This window comes from Barbus barbus (genome assembly GCF_936440315.1).
Source record: "Barbus barbus genome assembly, chromosome: 4".
Taxonomy (NCBI): domain Eukaryota; kingdom Metazoa; phylum Chordata; class Actinopteri; order Cypriniformes; family Cyprinidae; genus Barbus; species Barbus barbus.
Genome location: NC_136732.1, coordinates 41,384,947 through 41,406,864, shown reverse-complemented (window position 1 = coordinate 41,406,864; position 21,918 = coordinate 41,384,947). Strand labels below are relative to the sequence as shown.

General features: G+C 39.0%; 1 protein-coding gene across 1 annotated transcript; it reads right to left on the bottom strand.

The window, feature by feature from the left end:
* Nucleotides 1-8,392: 8,392 nt before the first annotated feature.
* Nucleotides 8,393-21,680, bottom strand: LOC306862786 (uncharacterized protein). Its single transcript, XM_079405778.1, has 9 exons — nucleotides 21,244-21,680; nucleotides 12,235-12,567; nucleotides 11,517-11,837; nucleotides 11,202-11,324; nucleotides 10,636-10,662; nucleotides 9,943-10,134; nucleotides 9,549-9,851; nucleotides 9,331-9,441; nucleotides 8,393-8,879 (listed from the first exon to the last, which is right to left on the bottom strand). The coding sequence occupies exons 1-9, from the start codon at nucleotides 21,287-21,289 to the stop codon at nucleotides 8,779-8,781; spliced, it is 1,557 nt and encodes a 518-aa protein (XP_079261904.1). The 5' UTR covers nucleotides 21,290-21,680; the 3' UTR covers nucleotides 8,393-8,778.
* Nucleotides 21,681-21,918: the final 238 nt, after the last annotated feature.

Sequence of the window (21,918 nt, the reverse complement as noted above, 5' to 3'; positions counted from 1 at the left end):
TGGAGTTGCAATATCTGGGGGAGACTCCATTTCTACAAAAGTAGATGGGGAAAGAGGGGTAGCCGCCATATTTGTGTTCATGTGAGTAATTGAAGTGTTGGCAGAAAATCAGTAAATGTAAATTAGTAATAGTATTTGTGTCAATTTTCTCACACCACGGTTCACAGTTTTCACAAAACCCCACGAAGTAATGTTTCACAAAATACTTTTCCCCAATACAAGTAATTATCCCCCAGTTAGAACACTTAAACACAGTTTTCCATCAAAAACAAGATCACAGGATTTGAGTCACAATCATTTTCAAAATGTTAAAGATTTTGTAGCAGGTTCACACAAAGTAAACAAAGGGTTTTTCTTTTAAGGTACACAACCCCTCAATCCAGAATTGTCTTTTAGGTTGCAATAATTCCCCAACAAAAAAAAAATTCACAAAAATACAATGTTCATGTTCAAGTCCCTGTTCGGGCGCCACTCTGTAACGGTGGTGGCCATACTAAGTACAAAAGTCTTTTAAAGAAATAATATATTTGTCTGTTCGGGCGCCAGCCAGGAATTTCCTGACAAGAATGTTATTTTACCCAGGATAGCAAAAAACCACCTGTTACAATATTTAAAAAAAAAATAGATGTCAGAAAAACTATTAACAAAAGAAGTTTTATTTTACAATGACCAAAAATCAAAAACACAGAAAAAACAAATGTTCAGCAATGAAGGTCAAGGTTGAAAAGAAAAGGAAAAATCCCTGTAGAAATCGCGTCACCAAGTTTGCAATCATGAAGGGAAACTAAAGAGTGTTGTCATCAGGCACCAGGATAGGTGGATTAAGCGGCCATCACTTGTCCTCTGAACAGCTTCATTAAAAACAGATGATCTTGAAGTGCACGCTTAAAAAGTTGAATGAAACTCCACGACGCACCAGACATCGCTCACAGGAAGCAACAGTTCGACAAGCACCGTCTTTCCATTTCCTTCGATGATCCAATCGCTCTCGTAAATGCAAACCTTACTGATGACGCCCACTTTCTCAGGTACGAACCATTTTTATATGCTCCTTCCTTCTGCCGTTAATTGAAACGCTCCACCCCAACACGCAAAGTGAAAGTAAAAAATAAAAGTAAACAAAACAATGATGTGGGGTAAAGCTCCTTTTTTTTCTTAATCGCCACACAGGATAAAAAAATTCAAATTGATCCATATCAGCAAATTGATTAGCATGCTATTGCCTGAATTGACATGTATAGTCTAGATATCTGTATATGTTTGTGCATGTACGATAGTTTATGTTGTTCACTTCTACCAGTTTTCATGTAACAGAAAATTACTGTGTATGAATGTATTTGATAAGTGTTTATGTAAGTATTCTGAGGCGAAACACATGAATGTTAACTCATCATTTTGTGAGATTCTGATGATAATACGTTTTCTCTTTTAATATTCTTCTTGTCATCTCTTGTCATTTGATGAAGTTCATGTGTTTAACGCTGCTGATTATTAGTGAAATTATGCATATATGTCACGGTCTGGTTTTCCTTTCAGTTCGGTTTTGCCCTTTTTTAGTATTTCCTGTCCCAGTTTAGTTAATCAGTCATTCTCGTCACCTGTGTTTAATTAATTATCTCGTTTAGTCCTTTGTTCTCTGTCCCTTTATAACTCCTCAGTTCTCCCTCTTTTTTTGTCTTGGATTAATGTTGTAAAATGGTTATTTGTGTTCATGCTGATTAAAAACCTCCTTTTCGTTTACTCCTCGCTGTACGCTTCTCTCACTACAACGCATACCGTAACAATATAAGATCAGATAATGATTTATTCTTTTGGAAGAGCTGTGAGGAAAAACATAAATGCATGTTTTTTTCACCTTTTCTTAGGAAAGGTGTGTCTCTTGTTGTTTCTGCTGCCAGTTTATCACAAGAGATCAAGTACAATGTAGAGAAAGAAGAGTGGGTCATTATTATGTTGCTATAAAGTCAATCACAGTGTGTTGTGATGAGTGTGACGTGTGTTTAGTGTCAATGACAGCATCTCAGTAATGGACTACTATTACTACTTTTAAACCTTTTGGAGGTTGACAGCCACTCATATCTGTTAATGTCCAGTAATGTATGAAGATGATACAAAAAATTTCCTTTTGTCAACAGAAAATCATATAGTATTGGAGGGTAAATAAATGACACCTCGTTTCAGATGTTGAGGTGAAGACACTAAACCTGTGGGACATGCATAGCACAGGTCAATTCATATGTACTAAATACACTTAACGTGATTCACATTTTAAAAGTGCATTGAAATAGAAACAATAGGCCGACAAAGTCCACAAAGATAATCCAGCATCACAGTGAGAAGGCTGTGGGACACGAGCAGGACAGAGCACATCTCTTAATGTTTTCTCACAATATTTCAAAGCAGTGGACACAGTTTGTAAATGCTCTGAAAGGATAATTATATCTTCTGCACAAGAAAGACATTGGTATTGATTGTTGGGTTGCTGGGAAAGTGAAACTGAATTACTGGCGTGTGAAATGTGCTGAACAGATCATGTGGAAAAAATACATATCAGGCCTATTTCATTTGTTAATTCATTCCTACAAATCATTCATTCATGACGAGATTTCATTAATTAGTTCCCTTGTAAATTTAAAATTAAGGAACAATTTTGGCAACAATTTAACTAAAATGAGGGAACGAATTAAGTCCTGAAAACGAAATCTTAAACTGTGATTCCTGTCATGTCCAGAGCTCAAGTAAACTTGTCACACCTCACCTTGTCTAACAAGCACAAACTGTGATAATATTGAATGTATATTATATTATATTGAATGATAAGACCACCAACCCGGTGACGTCAGGCTATAGTACTGCAGGATAGTGGCGACGTTGCTACGAAAGCTATCAGGACATCTTTTTCTCTTAAATGTTTACATTAGTGATTGTTATACAATTAAAAAATCCTACTGATATTAACTTGACAGACTGCTTTATTTCATCTTTAAACTTTAATGGTTTAATAAAATGCGAGTGCTGTATGTTCAAAATCAAAATGAGAGACATGAGAGTGGAGTGGTTTAGACTTGATCTGAAAGAGGATCATGAAGACAAATACAGATCAGATTCAGTCCTACAGAGGGAGAACAAAACTGAATCATCAAGATCTACAGAGAGGAGATGCATCACTCAAACTCTCATCAGTCCGAGTCTCTGATGAAGGACTTTATAAGTGTTTTATTCTGTCCAAACCCAGGTCTGATAACACCACTGTTGATGTAAGGATTGAACGTGAGTAAACCAATGATAGCATTTCACTTTGCATTTATGTTGCTATATTATTATGTTTTATTGGTTTCTCTTGTCAATAAACAAGTTTATAGGAAGATAAAATATGTTCACTCCATGAATGTTCTTCATCTTCATCTCTAGCTGTTGTAGGGCGTCCTCCGGTGATCACTGTAGATGGGTTTGATCATTCAGGAGGGCTTCATCTACAGTGTGAATCTGAAGGTTGGTATCCTGAACCTGATCTTGAGTGGCTGAACAGTGAAGGAGTCAGTTTGAGTTCAGAAACTACAGAGAAACATAGAAACACAGACGGATTCAGTGTGAAACACACCATAACTGTACATGAGAGAGACAGCAAGATTCACTGCAGATTCAAACTGAAGCATCACATGCTGGAGAAACTGATGATCACCACAAGTAACTACTGACACTTGTTTCTGTAATTGTGTGTCATGTTCTCATGGTATTTTTGATGCAGTGTACATTTTACTCATTCACAGCTGAACATAACATATACTTTAATCAACTTACAGCTGTACTGTAAATCAACTGTACTTACGCAATGTGCTTAATTACTGATTTCATTTGTTGCTGTGCTCAGTAGTTTTGCGTTTCTAGATCTGAGCAGCACTTCTTCTTTAACACAGTTACATCTGTACACCACCTCTCATTGATGTAAAAGCACGTCCCGCTGCCGCATGATTTCCCCGTTGATTCTGTGTCCCGATCTGCTCTGATCAGCTGGTAATTAGGCAGATGAATCGCGCTGTCCAGTATGTCGCCATTCAGCCAGGTTTCCGTGAAACACAGAGCAGCAGAGTTAGAAAAGTCCATGTTTGTCCGGGAAAGCAGAAGGAGTTTGTCCGTTTTGTTGGGTAGAGAGCGGAGATTCGCCAGATGGATGCTAGGCAACGCCATTCGAAATCCACGCTGACGAAGTTTCACGAGCGCGCCGGCTCTCTTTCCCCGTCTGTGCCTCCTGAAGCGTTTGGCCAGAGCTACGGCTCCGCCAACTACAATGTCCAGCAAAACGTCAAAAACCGGTAGAAGATTTTGTGGTGTGTTCTGCCGAATGTTCAGCAGATCATCCCTGGTAAAGCTGACCTTATTTGAAAAACAAAAAACAGGAAAAACAAACAAAAACAATACGAACACTGAGGAGCAACGCACAATAGCTGCCATCAGCGGCACCATTTTATTTATATGAGATCTTTACCTGCTTTAAGTAAAGTGAAGTTAGACCACTTATTAATACTAAGACCACTTTACAAAACGTTACTGTCATTTTACAGTAAAATGTATTTAATGATGTCCTTTTACAGTAAAAGTTAGATGTACTAAATTGTTGTGCAGATTTTAAACAATGGCAAGATATGAGACTTATAATACATCACTACGGGAAATATAATCCACTGTAACTTAAGTGGATGTTACAGATGTTTAAGAGTGTGTTATAAATCATCATACTCTTAAAATCTATAACCACAAATAAGTATTATACATTAAAACGGTTCTTATGATTATTTATGAGATGATACAACATATAATAAGGTTTTTTATAGTGCATTATTCATTAATTAAAATCCCTTAAGAATAGCATTATAATGTATTATAAATACAGGCTTGATAGAAAGTGTTACCATAAATTCTAAGTACAGGTTTAGAGCTGTAATTACAACCACACAAATTCTTTGGAACTGTGCTTTTGGGAAACACCAAATCGTTGAACTGTTGGTAACGAAACGTACAACCATAGTTGACTAATGATGCTTTTGGGAAACAAACCTCTGAACTTTAGTGCCACCAATACAGAATAAAGGCATTAAGTGTACAATACTGTTTCGTTTGTTAACATTAGTTAACTACATTGGCTGACATAGACTAATACTTCTTTCAGTAGGTGTACATTGGAAGGCAAGTTATTGAAATAGTTTTTGTAATTGTAGTATGGACAAGGAAGAGCTGGACAGACATGGAAGAGAAAGAAGTGGGTCTTTGGCATGCTGGCCATAAAGGGACAAAGAAGATGGCCCGTTTTGCGGCTTGTAGAGTGGCGCTCCAGAAATCACCTGCTTCCCATAATTAGACGACATGTTCGCCAAGGGTCATCCATTTTAAGTGATGAGTGGAGATCCTACAGAGCTTTATCGATTCTTGGTTACTTTCACTACTCAGTAAACCACAGTAGATACTTTGTTGATCCAAACCATGGAGGACACACAAAATATTGAGAAATATTTTGTATGTGCCTGGTTAACATACAAAACCCAAATTTGGCGACTTATAGGACAGAGAAGCTTCTTAAAGAACATTTGTGTTTTATTGAGTGGACTTACTGGCTGGGATACAAGAACAAAGATGGTCCTCTAGGTCGTCTTCTGAAAGACATTAAAAGGCATTACAGAGATGAAATATGCTAGAATCCAAAAAAAAAAAATATTTTTCCCCACAGTTCAGGCATAACATGGTTTGATGTTTACGTGAAGCTGTTACAATAAAGACGAATGGGACCAGACACTTAATAAATAATTGTAAAGTGAATAAATGTTTATAAAAGTTGTTTGTTCCATGCCTAATGTTTGTCATGATAAAATAATAATATATATATATATATATATCATGTGCAACCAAACACTAAAGTAATTTCACGCTTTTGAGGTTTTTGGTGAAATTTTAAATAGTGTACTTTTAAATAATTCCTTCAGAAGGATGTAGTAACACTTGAGTAATTAATAGTGGGTTACCATGATTCTTATAGTAGTTATTAATGAAAAGGTAATTTTAGAATCTTATAACCATTCTCAAGATACACACACACATACACGCCATGGCCTAGTTGTTAGATTCGGTCTTGTAACCCAAAGGCTGCAGGTTTGAGTCTCGCTACCAGCAGGGATTGTTGGTGGGAGGGAGTGAATGACCAACGCTCTGTTCCACCCTCAATACCACGACTGAGGTGAGACCCTTGAGCAGGAAACTGACCCACCAACTGGTACACTCATATTATGTATGTGTATATATGCATATTTGCAGTATACGTTAAATTAATAAAATCATTGTATATGGAATTTGGATGACTGATGAATCGCACTGTCTTCGCATGATACACGTGTTTGCATATTATACGCATTTTGTCGTGCATATGATATGTGCACATTGCGTTTCATATGCATGCAAAATATATAGCGCGTCAATAGTAATAGCACATCGGGTACAAGTCTGCTATTAGGCTACGGATAATATAAACAGTCTTGCAAATTTGTTTATAGTAGGAGTTAAAATGTTAATGTACTGCTAGTCATTTGTCCTGCATTACTTATTGTTTAGTTTTGCATGAATAATGAAACTTTCTCATTAGTTCTCAGGGAAGAACGAAAAAAATTGTAGATATTTATTAGTTAATAGTAAACTACTAGTGTCATCTGTGTGCTATTACTTACTAATTTGTTAGAGTTTCTTGTTAGTTAACAGTAGTTACTAGATTGATAATATTGTGTTACTCATTTGTTCTTGTGTAGTTATTGATTAATGACGAAACAGTATTCTAAAGTGTTACCGAACATTTCACATGTCTCCAATGTATGGTCATTAGGAGAAAATAGACAGGCACTTTCCAATGCCATATCCTTTGGCTTCTGTTTGTATCTGAATTGTGCTTCACATTTAGGTTCTGACATTAAGGCAACTGTGGTAGCAATACTATTTCTGCCACTACTGCATTTGCCAGATGCTCTTTGTTGTTTTGGGTTTACGTTGGTTTCTGTTAAGTTCTGATTTTTTTTATCTTGAATTTTACAGACAATTGCTCTCCACTGATCTCTTAATTTGAAGGGAAGTATAGATACGATTATTTTTAGATTTGATGGCATTTCCAGCTCATTCAAAAAGTCAACATCTTGCATGGTATTATAACAGCTTCACCAAAAAAAAAAAAAAAGAGGCATACGAGCGCAAAGCAGAACCATCCTCAGCCTTGTCAATGTACGCTGCTGATATCTTAATGCTATTACCAAAGTTCTTATTCGGATCCATGTGCAGAAAACTATTGACAAGATTTCTGGGTTGCCCCCTTGTGTACTGCTGCAGGTAGTAAAGTCTATCATCCAGATTTTTTGTTTTGAAATCAAACTCCCGAACCTTGACATGATCTATGCTAGCCGTCTACAGAAGCGAGCTAGCAACATCATCAAGGACCCAACTCATCCAGGACACAGACTTTTTGTACCCCTCCCATCAGGGAAAAGATATAGGACAATCAGAACCCGCACAAACAGACTAAAGAACAGCTTTTTCCCCAGAGCTGTAGCCTGTGCCACCCCCCCAATATACAAATAGTTAACCCTTCCTCTCTTCTCCCTTCCTCATGTTTGCTGTTAATGCACAAAGACACTTATTGGACATTAATGTTTGCACTAAATTACCACATTGTAAATAGTGTTATATTTTATTATCTAGACACTCTATGGGACATTCATGTCTGCACTCAACTACTATACTGTAAATACTGTTACATTTCTATCCTTAAATTTATCTCGTCTATGTATTATACTAAGTGCCTTTTTATTTTATACATTAATTTTATACTTCTACTACATTTATTATGTTTTGTGTGCTGCTTTCTTGTTTTATTGCTGCTGGCCTCTGTGAGCTACCAAACAAATTTTGTTGTATAACTACAATGACAATAAATAAAGTCTCTCTCTTACTTTCTATGCCTCTTTCAGCCCTACTGTGCGCAATATATCCTTTCTCCCCTCGGCCTGTCTGCAGGTCTCAAGTTCAGCTCTAGGACGAGAGGGAGATTCACCCACCAGATGCAACAGTTCAGCCAATAGCTGTGAACTTGTTCAAAATATGACATCAAATTGAGGCAATCAGCATCCTCAAATCTAATCAGAGAAGTCTGATTATTTTATCACTCCTAATGAGCGGCTGTAAAAGACTAGTTTGTAGGAGCACAATCATCATGCTGACATTCTCCACCGTTCTCAGTAAATCTCTTTCTCACTCAGAATCTCTGTACTGCAAGAGAAGATTATCTCCGCTGAAGCAGAACGTGTTACCACGTTTCAGGATGCCACAGCTTTAAATGAAAGAAAATGTTTTTTTGTTTTTTTTATTTAAAAAAAAAAATAACTCTTTCACCTGGAGAAAACAAAAGATAACAGAGCTTGGACTGGACAGACTTCATTTACAGCAGCAGTCAGTTTACTACACCATAGCTAATAAAGCCCATTAGAATTAGCAATATTGTCTGCAAAAACTGTAAAACACCACCTGTCAGATGGCTGTGCAACAATTGTATTCAGTCCCACATTACTGACGGTGTGATTTTCAGTCACTGGTTAAACACACGAACCTGCTTTTAATAAATATGTCAGTAAACACTAGTGCAGTAGCTACAAATATAAAATGTCTGTTTACTCACTGCACAGCTCAACAGCACCTGGATAATGTTGGGTGGAAGTTAGGGTTTCATAAAAGAAAAATGGAAACAAGATTAAACTATCAAACGCTTGTGCCACTGTACGTCCGAAACAATGGTATCTTCTCTGAGTTTTCTCTCAGACAGGATCCCACAGCATCTTCTCTGTTTGTCTCTCCGTTATCTGTAAGAAAACAGAATAATTTAAAGGAGAGAAAAAGACTGTAATGACTGCTGATGTTACGACTACACAGTTAGTCTGCAACACACTGATTAAAGAGAGTAAAAATCTGGGATTTCTGCCTGTTTTAAGTCAAATATCAGTACTGTTTTTTACATGTATAGACTGTTTAAATGTTTTATTTGTAACGACTGAAGATTGATTTCATTTAGTGGAAAGTTGTGTGCATGTTACAGTTTACATGTTTAAGAGGCTGATTTATCAACTTGAAGATGATGTTTGCCAGTCATTTGACTTTCTCATCTCAGTACTCTTTAATTTAAATAAAGAAATCATTCTGAAAAATACAGTGTATTGTGCTCTCCTATAGTGAAAAACAAACATCTGCTTGCCCTAGCTGCAGTCTGTCTCTGAATGTCATTAACATCATTAATGTGATACCCTGAGCTCTTACTGCTGACTTGGCTGATTTCAGCAATGCCGGTGTCGTTATCTCCATCCTCTGGTTCAGTAACATCAGTGTTCAGAGTGACGGAGTCTCCCGCTCTCACGTTTACTGTGTCCACTTCATGTCACGGCACCACATGCAACAGAAAATATAGAAAAATATGATTGTGCAGGTGAACATCTCAGTTTAAAATTTTGAAAATAAAAGACTCAAGCTACACTCACAGCACACAGTAAACTTCTGATATAAGACTTTATTTCTGCTGCTGATTTGAAGGTGATAAACTCCAGAGTCTGTGGTTTTGGTGTTTGTGATGGTGAGAGATCCAGTTTGATCATCCATCTGCATCCTGTCTCTGAATCTACCATCATCAGCATCATTTAAAACCTGATTGGTGTCTCCATGTCTTTTAGCTATAATGGTATCTTCAGATCCAAAGCTCCAGAGAATCTGATCGCCCCTCTGTAATTCACTAACACCAGTGTCTAGAGTGATGTCTTCTCCCTCTGAGAATTGAAGTGAGTCCACTGCATGAGCACCCAAAACATGAGGAAAAGTGAAGATGAGAGCAAGGCTAGCATCACTATTAATGCTGTTTACATTGACAGATCTTCTCACCATGGAGAAGATGTATGGTGATTCTCTCGTCATCTTCAGGTAAGACGTCTCTGTTCCTTAAAGGAATCTGAGCGGTGAGAGAGCCTTGAGGTCCAAACCTCCAGAGTATTTGATCATATTGCTGTGGTTTGGAAATAGCAGTGTGCTGAGTGACAGAATCTATCTCTGTCACTTCTTTTATTTTCATTTCATCTGTTCACATCACCCAGAAATACAAAATCAGAAATTAAATACATAACGGTCAGTAAACAGTCACAAATTTAGGTTAACTTGCTTAATAAATCAAATGTGGATAATAATTGTAGTTATAACAACTTAAAATGTGTTGAGAACTTAAATATCTAAAACTAAATTAAAGTTAACTAAACTTATTTTTAAGTCAAGCACAAACACTTCTTTAAAGTTGAAACACATTATTACTAATGCTGATGTTGAATTTTAAATCACACACACACACACACACACACACACATACAATAAAAACGATATACAATCAAGAACTCCACAGATGTTAATCTGAAAATTAGTAGTTTAATAGCTCATAAAAGAACAATATCAAAATATATTTGTTCTCTGTTTGTGTGTTTTACATGGAAATTAAAATAAATGAAAGTGTAACCCAAAGGGGACAAACAGAAAGTTAATTTTGTTAATTTATGTAAACACTGTTTAAGGAAAGGTGATTACACTTGCCTTTTGAGTACATTTGAGTCTGGACATCTATTAGGAAACAAAAAGAGAACAGTGTTAAAAATATCACAATGAATTAACTTGGCGTTTAGAGATTTATCTTTTATTTGTTTGAGAATATTGTAATTTCTTTATTTTAATTTTCCCCCGTTATGTATTCCAGTCATTGAGTTAAAATCTTGAATTCAAACAGGATAACACATTCAGATAAACCTTATATGCTGTATGAGTGGTTGCAGGCAAATTTAGTCTTTGGGTTTAACTGGTCCCTACGGTGTCTGTACCCAACTGATTGAAGCGTTACAATTAACTACAACTTTTGCCTCAAACTCCTGATTTGCTCCTTATTAAAAGTTATTAAGGTAGTTGTTGCGATTAGGTATGAGATAGATTAAGGGATCTAAAATATGGTCATGCGGAATAAGACATTAATATGGGATTTGTAAGTACTAATAAACAGCCAATATGCTAGTAATATGCATGCTAATAAGCTACTACTTAATAGTGAGATTATTTCCTTTTAATCACTCAAGTAGATCAAATACGAGACTTGATTCTGTGATACTTACGCTTTAGTCTTGAGTACTTGTGGCGATAGTAACACACACCAATGATTATCACTGCAGCTGCACCGAGCGGCACACAAATACACAGTGCTACAACTCCTGAAGACAGACCTGGTTCAGGAACAGCTAGAGGAGACGGTCACCCATGTTAGTCTAGTTTAACATTGTTATGCAAAACATGACAACAGTTTCAAGTTATTTCCCACAAAAAAAAAATCATGAATACAAATATCATAAACATTAAAATCTCTTCACACCTTCTATAATAACATTATTATAGAATTGGGAAAAAAAAATGTATAACGTAAATGTACTCACCGACAAAAACATTGTATCTCTTGTAGGAGGTCTCTTTAGTGTTGGTGATCTGTAGTTGATAAACTCCTGTGTCTGTGGTTTTGCTGTTTGTGATGATCAGAGATCCAGTCTGATCATCCAGCTGTAGTCTGTCTCTCAATATCCCATCTTCACTATACGAGATCTTATGGAGTGCTATGTTGATTTCAGCTATGAAAGTGTCTGGCCTCAAAGGTCCAAACATCCACACAATCACATCATGTTTCTGAAGTTCATCAACACCAGTCTGTAGAGTGACAGATTCTCCCTCTTTCTTGTTTGTTATACCAGCAAAAAACACATCTGTAGAGCAAACAGTAACCGTTTTTCAGATTTCACTGCTTGATCAGGTTTAATGAAAGTCCGTCTTATTATGAGTGTGTGTATATGTGTGTGTATATATATATATATATATATATATATATATACACATACACATACATACATACATATTAATGAAACTGAGACTGTTGATTGAAATGGAATAAAATATAAATAAAGAACCATTCAAATATTAATTTTTGCTAATTCACATTAATATTGTCATATTAATCATAAAACTGTGAACATTTTTCCTTTAGTTAAGAAAATCACACATGTATGCAGTTTTAAGTTGTATGCAGTGAAGAAGTTGCTGCATCTGTAACTTGAGTTGTATGTGTACACTGAGCTCTGAGCTAATTAGATGTGAGCCGCTCACCGTGGATGGTCAGACTGAATGTCCTGTACGAGGTCTCGCTGCTGATGATCTTCAGCTGATAATCTCCAGAGTGTTTGGTCCTGATGTCACTGATGCTCAGAGATCCTGTCTGATTGTCCAGCTGCAGCCTGTCTCCGAATCTCCCATCATCAACATCATAAAGTGAAATCAGCTGACTTTTTCCATTGAGTTTAGCGATAATAGACCCCTGAGCTCCATACATCCACATCATCAGATCAACCTTGTGTGTTTCAGTAACATTAGCGTGTAAAGTAACAGAATCTCCCTCCAACGCGGACACATCCTTTTTTTCAGCTGTCTTACCAAACACACCTGTAAACAAGAACAGTTCCTCAAACATTCATCCCCAAAAAGGCTGATGTCAGTAAGCAGATCCAACATTTATTCTTTAACTGCAACTGTGCAAATTATTACAGGCCAAATACATATTTAGGGACAGTTGCAAATTCTTGGTACATGGAGACGGTTTAGAATAGAGGACGCCCTAAAAATGTCAAAGAGCTCTATAACCATCCTGAAAGTCTGCATGCACAGTCTCTTATAGAACATCTGCAATAAATAACCTTTCTACAAAGGAACACAATTACCTTTTTTTTTTAGCCTGACAGGTTGAAAACTAAAGCCTACGCTTGCAAGCAGAAGTGGAATATTTCCTGAATTTATAATTGCATCTTTCTTCCACTATACTTCCTAACAACTAATACTTAGTGAGTTTATGCTTAAAATAAGTACCAATGCAACAAGAAAATTAAAAGATACAATCTCTGAAAGCAAGTCAAATACCTTATAAATATTTACATTGCAAAGATTTAACCTCATAAGACAGAGAAACGTTTTAGGAAAAAAAATATTTTTTCCATGTCTTTACGTTGTTTAAAGCATTAAAAATAAATGTAAAAAAAAAAAAAAAAAAGATATAAGTTATGCTATGTAAAATACATTAATGAACATGCATTGGCAAAAACAATTGATTTTTGAAATCACAGATACATTTTTAGTTTAAGGTTCCTTTTTTTTTTTTTTTTACCAGACTTTGTATAAAGATGATTCTCAACTATGTTATAAAAGAATTATTCAATATACCATTTTCTTTCTGCAAAATGTGTGTAAAATGGTCATAGATGCATTGCATATAATGAGAAAACCCGTTTATGTAACTAAATCTAATTTGCATATTAATGTGTTTTTGGGGAAACATCTCCAGGATGCTACTCTCCATCTGACTAGTAAGCCAATTCTCAAATAACTGCTGTGATGACTTTTGTTCTACCCACTTAAAAGATAGAAGTACTTGCGTTGTCCCATCTATACAGACTGTGTCTGTTCCCCGAATAGCGAGGTCAAAATATAAATTTAATGCAGCATCTAGAAAAAATCTGATCGTAATTAAACCAGAAAAACGCAAAATAAATTAACAAAAACTATTTTTAAAGCTTGGGCTCCTAAACATTAGATCACTCGCACCCAAAGCAGTTATTGTAAATGAAATGATCACAGATAATAATTTTGATGTACTCTGCCTGACTGAAACCTGGCTTAAACCAAATGAATATTTTGGTCTAAATGAGTCTACTCCACCAAGCTACTGTTATAAACATGAGCCCCGTCAGACTGGCCGTGGCGGCGGTGTTGCAACAATATATAGTGATATTCTCAATGTTACTCAGAAAACAGGATACAGGAGGTTTAACTCATTCAAAATACTTCTGCTTAATGTTACACTGTTAGATATGCAAAAAAAATCTCTCTTATCTCTTGCTCTGGCTACTGTGTATAGACCGCCAGGGCCATATACAGATTTTCTCTCAGATCTATTGGTTAATGTTGATAAAGTGCTAATTGTCAGAGATTTTAACATTCACGTTGATAATACAAATGATGCGTTAGGACTTGCGTTTACTGACCTAATAAACTCTTTTGGAGTCAAGCAAAACGTCACCACTCATCGTTTTAATCATATGCTAGATTTAATTATATCGCATGGAATTGATCTTACCGATATACAGGTGCTGGTCATAAAATTAGAATATCATGAAAAAGTTGATTTCAGTAATACCATTCAAAAAGTGAAACTTGTATATTAGATTCATTCATTACACACAGACTGATATATTTCAAATGTTTATTTCCTTTCATTTTGATGATTATAACTGACAACTAATGAAAGTCCCAAATTCAGTATCTCAGAAAATTAGAATATTGTGAAAATGTTCAATTTTGAAGGCACCTGGTGCCACACTCTAATCAGCTAATTAACTCAAAACACCTGCAAAAGCCTTTAAATGGTCTCTCAGTCTAGTTCTGTAGGCTACACAATCATAGGGAAGACTGCTGACTTGACAGTTGTCCAAAAGACGACCATTGACACCTTGCACAAGGAGGGCAAGACACAAAAGGTCATTGCTAAAGAGGCTGGCTGTTCACAGAGCTCTGTGTCCAAGCACATTAATAGAGGCGAAGGGAAGGACAAGATGTGGTAGAAAAAAGTGTACAAGCAATAGGGATAACCGCACCCTGGAGAGGATTGTGTAACAAAACCCATTCAAAAATGTGGGGGAGATTCACAAAGAGTGGACTGCAGCTGGAGTCAGTGCTTCAAGAACCACCACGCACAGACGTATGCAAGACATGGGTTTCAGCTGTCGCATTCCTTGTGTCAAGCCACTCTTGAACAAGAGACAGCATCAGAAGCGTCTTAACTGGACTGCTGCTGAGTGGTCCAAAGTTATGTTCTCTGATGAAAGTAAATTTTGCATTTCCTTTGGAAATCAAGGTCCCAGAGTCTGGAGGAAGAGAGGAGAGGCACATAATCCACGTTGCTTGAGGTCCAGTGTAAAGTTTCCACAGTCATTGATGGTTTGGGGTGCCATGTCATCTGCTGGTGTTGGTCCATTGTGTTTTCTGAGGTCCAAGGTCAACGCAGCCATCTACCAGGAAGTTTTAGAGCACTTCATGCTTCCTGCTGCTGACCAACTTTATGGAGATGCAGATTTCATTTTCCAACAGCACTTGGCACCTGCACACACTGCCAAAGCTACCAGTACCTGGTTTAAGGACCATGGTATCCCTGTTCTTGATTGGCCAGCAAACTCGCCTGACCTTAACCCCATAGAAAACCTATGGGGTATTGTGAAGAGGAATACGCCAGACCCAACAATTCAGAAGAGCTGAAGGCCACTGTCTGAGCAACATGGGCTCTCATAACACCTGAGCAGTGCCACAGACTGATCGACTCCATGCCACGCCGCATTGCTGCAGTAATCCAGGCCAAAGGAGCCCCAACTAAATATTGAGTGCTGTACATGCTCATACTCAAACCTTGCGCGTTCGTTCATATTCTACATTTGCTTAACTGTCGATATAGTTTGCATAATCATCAGTAAAGTGTATTCTGAGATATGAAGTCGTGGCCTAATGGTTAGAGAGTCGGACTTGTAATCCGAAGGTTGCGGGTTCGAGTCTCCGGCCGGCAGGAATTGTAGGTGGGGGGAGTGAATGTACAGCGCTCTCTCCACCCTCAATACCACGACTGAGGTGCCCTTGAGCAAGACACCGAACCCCCAACTGCTCCCCGGGTGCTGCAGCATAAAATGGCTGCCCACTGCTCCGGGTGTATGTTCACGGTGTGTGTGTGTTCACTGCTGTGTGTGTGTGTTCACTGCTATGTGTGTTCACTGCACGTTGGATGGGTTAAATGCAGAGCACGAATTCCGAGTATGGGTCACCATACTTGGCTGAATGTCACTTATTTCACTGAGGCGCATTATGCATTGTTGGGGAATCCTGGAGTGTGACGTATGAGGGGAACCCCAGTATTACAGCACAGTGTCACACAGGCCATGATACAAAGTTGCAGAAACTAAGCAACCGAAAGCAGATGTAATAGTTCTGTACTTCAGCGTTGGGTAAAAGAGCATTATAATCTCCTTTGTGGTAGAGAAAGCTGCAGGAAACAGCAAAGATGTTGAATTAAACATACACACAATCAGCGTTTCCACGGTTATACTGGCTCCGATAATCAAAACTTATACTTAGCGTTTGCTCCATTTCTGCAAATCAGTTTTTGTGAATGATTGACTTGATCCACATATGGCCTTCATCAACAGCCGCGTGCGCCACCTGCGCCACCTGCTGGTGAGCGGCTGACATCAGCTGGAGATCATGCATCGGTGCTCTACTGCTATTCCTGCGGTTCCCGGATGTGCACCGCTGAATTTTCTGCTGAATTTTAACCACTTAATTTGTGGCAGCGAATTTGGAAAGTGAAATAAAATGACTGAAATTTGCCTGTCGAATATTATACATCGTATTTTTAAACAGACTGAATATTCTGGAAGTCAATTCTGTAAGGTGAATATGAATTATTGAATTTTTAATTATGAAAATGTGTGTGAAATATTTTGAATTGAAATATTCACAGCTTAAATAAACAAGTATGTTAAATTTCAGGACCTAAAAATGCAAGCTCTGGAAATACAAGGCATTAAAATGCAAGCACTGTTAATTGCAATGCATCTTTTTTTTCGATATGTGGAATTCGGCATGCTTTCCCATGCTGGGAAAGCCGATTAGTCACCAGAAGAGACGGACTACAGCTGCGTAAGTGTTTTGAATAACTTGGTTGCAGTTCTGTTGTTTAAATAATTTACTTGCTACTAGGAAGGAATAGTTTGTTTCCTACCTATTTCTACTCTGCATTTTCGTTGTTTTCTCTGTTAATTGCACTTACTGGAAATTAGAATAATTTGCGCCTCAGCTGAGAACGAGCCTTTGTGATTGTGCAAAGTGTTAGTTTCGTCTTGAGCTATTTAGCAGTCCTTTAACCTTATTGGCTGGGCTGATCAGAAGCCGGCAACAGCGACTGTGAAAGTATTTAAACTGCTCGTCGCTGCTCTAAGGTTGGGAAAGCCAATTAGTCACCAGAAGAGACGGACTACAGCTGCGTAAGTGTTTTGAATAACTTGGTTGCAGTTCTGTTGTTTAAATAATTTACTTGCTACTAGGAAGGAATAGTTCGTTTCCTACCTATTTCTACTCTGCATTTTCGTTGTTTTCTCTGTTAATTGCACTTACTGGAAATTAGAATAATTTGCGCCTCAGCTGAGAACGAGCCTTTGTGATTGTGCAAAGTGTTAGTTTCGTCTTGAGCTATTTAGCAGTCCTTTAACCTTATTGGCTGGGCTGATCAGAAGCCGGCAACAGCTGTTTTCACTCTAGTTTCTTAGACTGTATTTATTTGATGTCAGAGCGGAAGCGTTCAGCCTCCTTGTGTGAAGACCAACGAGTGTAAAGACAGACGACTTTTTCCTGCGCGACTTTGACCGAGCAACGACACCGAGCGCACACTTAAGTATCCTTTATATCTGTCCTCACGCTTTCCTATCCACTATCATGCGTTTCCAAACCATTCCGGTTCTCTCTCTACCTCGCTCTAAAAATACATGCAGAAGGTCACGTAACCCTGCCAACCTGCGCACTATCTCTACATCTTCCACTGCACCTCTTTCTTTCTCTGTAGGTCTTTGGAATTGCCAGTCAGCTGTCAACAAAGCCGACTTCATTTCTGCATTTTCCTTGCATTCCACACTCAGCATCCTGGGCTTGACTGAGACCTGGATCCGTCCAGAAGACACGGCAACCCCAGCTGCTCTCTCTCACAATTTCTCTTTCTCTCACACCCCTAGGCAAGTTGGCCGGGGTGGGGGCACTGGCTTGCTCATTTCTAACAATTGGAAATACTCTACCCACTCTCCCCTAGGCAATCTCAACTCATTTGAATCGCATGCTGTTACTGTGACAGCTCCTATAAGACTCCAGATTGTGGTAATCTATCGTCCGCCGGGCCAAATACCACCAACCTTCCTAGACGAGCTGGACGGACTGCTGTCGTCTTTCATGGAGGATGGCACTCCACTCTTAGTCTTCTGCGATTTCAACATTCACCTAGACAGGCCTTATGCTACAGACTTCCAGTCACTCCTAGCTTCATTTGATCTCAAACGCCTCACCACTACTAGCACGCACAAATCTGGTAACCAACTCGACTTAATTTATACACGCAATTGTTCTACAGATAACATTCTGGTACAACCACTCCATATCTCTGACCATTCCTTCATTACATTTACGTTACATTTTGCTACTCAGGTGCCACCATCTCCCTTACCGGTTACTTTCAGACGCAACCTACGCTCCCTTTCCCCCTCCCTTCTTTCCTCTGTAGTATCCTCCTCTCTTCCCTCGCCTACCCATTTCTCTTCTCTGGATCTAAATGCAGCCACTGACACTTTATGCTCTACCTTAACCTCTTGTCTAGACGACATCTGTCCTCTCTCCTCTAGGCCAGCACGGGCTGCTCCTTCTAACCCCTGGTTATCCGATGTTCTTCGAGAGAATCAGACCAAACTCAGAGCGGCAGAGAGAAAATGGCGCAAATCAAATGATCCGTCGGACCTGGTTTGATAACCGCTGATGACTTTGCCTCTTTTTTCACAGACAAAACTAGAACAATCAGCAACCAGTTCTCAACTCCGCAGGACCTCTGATCAACCACATCCACCGCTCTAGCTCCCATCTTCTCCTTCTGTCCCCTCACCGAGGCAGAAGTATCCAAACTTCTCCTCTCCAGCCATCCTACAACATGTCCTCTCGACCCGATCCCCTCACATCTTCTCCAAACAATCTCTCCCACACTCTTACCGGCACTCACACACATTATCAACACATCTCTCCTCACAGGCATCTTCCCCACAGCATTCAAGCAGGCTCGGGTAACCCCACTGATCAAAAAACCTACATTAAATGCTTCTCTTTTAGATAACTACAGACCTGTCTCTCTCCTTCCATTCATAGGGAAAACACTCGAACGAGCTGTCTTCAACCAGCTCTCGCGGTTTCTTTCACAGTACAACAAGCTGGATGCTAAACAGTCAGGTTTCAGGAGTGGCCATTCAACAGAGACTGCGCTACTCTCAGTCACTGAAGCCCTGCGAACTGCAAAGGCTGATTCCAAATCGTCAGTCCTCATTCTGCTGGATCTCTCTGCTGCTTTTGACACTGTCAATCATCAGATTCTCCTGTCTACACTCTCATCACTGGGCATCACTGGAATTCCACTTCGCTGGTTTGAATCCTATCTCATCGGTAGATCCTTCAGGGTGACCTGGGGAGGGGAGGTATCCAAACCACATCAACTGGTCACTGGAGTTCCTCAGGGATCGGTTCTTGGACCCCTCCTCTTCTCCACGTACACTACATCGCTGGGTCCCATCATACATGCACATGGCTTCTCCTATCACTGCTACGCCGATGACACACAGCTCTATCTCTCTTTTCAACAGATGACCCAACGGTAGCTGCACGGATCTCAGGCTGCCTGGCGGACATCTCGGCATGGATGAAAGAACATCACCTACAGCTCAACCTGGCAAAGACGGAACTTCTGGTCTTCCCTGCCACTCCGACTCTACGGCATGACTTCACGATTCAGTTTGGCTCATCAATGATTACCCCATCAACTTCGGTCAGAAATCTTGGTGTAATCTTTGATGACCAGCTGACCTTCAAAGAGCACATTGCAAAGACTGCTCGTTCCTGCAGGTTTGCACTACACAACATCAGAAAGATCAGGCCCTTTCTGACAGAGCATGCTGCGCAACTTCTTGTCCAGGCCCTGGTTGTTTCTAGACTGGACTACTGCAATGCTCTTCTGGCTGGTCTGCCATCAAACGCAATCAAACCTCTACAAATGATTCAGAATGCAGCGGCACGACTGATCTTCAACGAGCCCAAAAGAGCGCATGTTACACCTCTCTTCATCTCCTTGCACTGGCTACCAGTGGCAGCTCGCATCCAGTTCAAGTCACTGATGTTTGCGTACAGATCTACCACAGGCTCTGCACCCTCCTACTTCCACTCACTATTATGAACCTACATCCCCTCCAGAAGTTTGAGATCTGCTAGTGAGCGACGCCTTGTGGTACCATCACAGAGAGGCTCAAAATCACTCTCCAGAACATTCTCGTTCACCATTCCTGGCTGGTGGAATAATCTTCCCACCCCTATCCGGAACGCCGGATCCCTGGCAACCTTCAAGCAACAACTGAAAACTCATCTCTTTCGGCAGTACTTGACTTCATCCTAAAATCAAAAAAAAAAAAAAACTTTCCCTCTATCTTTCTCTCCACCTACTAGCTTGTACTTATTTGAACAATGACTGAGACTTGGTGTTACGAGCACTTCCTCTGTCTGACTGCCTCTTCAAGATGAATCGCTTTTTGTATTCCCCAATTGTAAGTCGCTTTGGATAAAAGCGTCTGCCAAATGACTAAATGTAAATGTATTTTTTCAAAAACTATTGTCATTATTCTGCTTCCATATGTTGATTACTTGTTGTCAAAACACCATTCAGATTTGCATTTAGTTAGCAATAGGATGAAGGAAAAAAGAGCACTAGCAAGGGGAACATAGCATTAGCACTAGTCAGTCTTGATAGTTTTTTGGGGGTTTTTTTGGTCAGATTTTGTTTTTATCAACAGCTAGTAAATGTGTTCATTAAACTTTAAGCATTACTACTTGCTATAGCGATATGACAATATAAATGTTCGGCGATGATATAAAGCCATAAAGTATGTATGTTGTGTATTTTCAAAATACAAAATACTGTATTTTTATTTAAATACATTTTCTCACTCAGTATTTTTATTTTAAATACATTTTGATGTATTTGTGCCCATCTCTGGCTACATGTAACCTATTTTTCTGCTCTAACTCCACCCCCTCAAGTTTCAATATATTTGAAATCAGTGCACAGACTGAACCAAAATGCATATTGAGTGAACACATTGCGTCTAAAAGCTGTTGAAATAAAAAAAGAAAGAAAAAAATAATAGTCCGAATGTGAAACCATCCGTCAGCGTTCATTAATTTGGTTTGCAGCTTCACAGAATGGGCAGCCTGTGAAATTGTTTAAGATTAAGTGCCACTCACCGTCCAAAAACACCAGGAACACCGAGAGTAAAAGAGTGGTCTTCATTTCGATGCAGAGGACTGTGAAACCTGCTTTAACATGATCTTACAACCCGGAAGAATCTGCTCAGTTGCTGAATGTTTCTCGTTCCTGAGCCGAACAATAGAGCTGTTCACACCCGTCACGACAGCAGTCATGCACGCTTATAGAGCGGGGTTAAGTTGGTTTTGTTTTCGATATTCGTGACACATTCAGCGATAAACGGCAATAACTCCAAATCGACTTGCCATAAAAAAATCTAAACGGTGTGACCACCAAAACGGCAAAGCTGATCATGTTTCACAGCCTTCTTTTTCATAATTTTCGGTCGATGTAATAAGCACTGCCCCGCACAAGCCGTCGCAATGTACATTAAGCCGGGAGAGCTCACTCTCCGCGGAGCTTTCAGTAAGGGACCGAAGGGAAAGTGCAAGTTTTCTTCGTTTTTTGCTATAGCTCAGTGGGCGGTGTTTTTGTAATAGCTTTTTAGTTAAAGGGCATAGAGACATGAGACCAGTGTCCATCAATAGAGGGGGGCAGTGGACATTTTTCACAACCTTTCTTCTTACCCCTACTGGCTGATTAGAGAATTGCATGTCCAAAATTAACATTCTTTTTGTAATAACTTTCGTCAGCAGGAAGATAGAGACATGAGA

What these genes read in the sequence shown, in the direction of transcription:
- LOC306862786 (XM_079405778.1), bottom strand. Translation starts at nt 21,289, where the DNA reads ATGAAGACCACTCTTTTACTCTCGGTGTTCCTGGTGTTTTTGGACG. An exon ending in GTTCCTGGTGTTTTTGGACG is followed by an intron (nt 12,568 to 21,243) that starts GTGAGTGGCACT and finishes TCTTGTTTACAG; the next exon opens with GTGTGTTTGGTAAGACAGCT. An exon ending in ATTCAGTCTGACCATCCACG is followed by an intron (nt 11,838 to 12,234) that starts GTGAGCGGCTCA and finishes TTTGCTCTACAG; the next exon opens with ATGTGTTTTTTGCTGGTATA.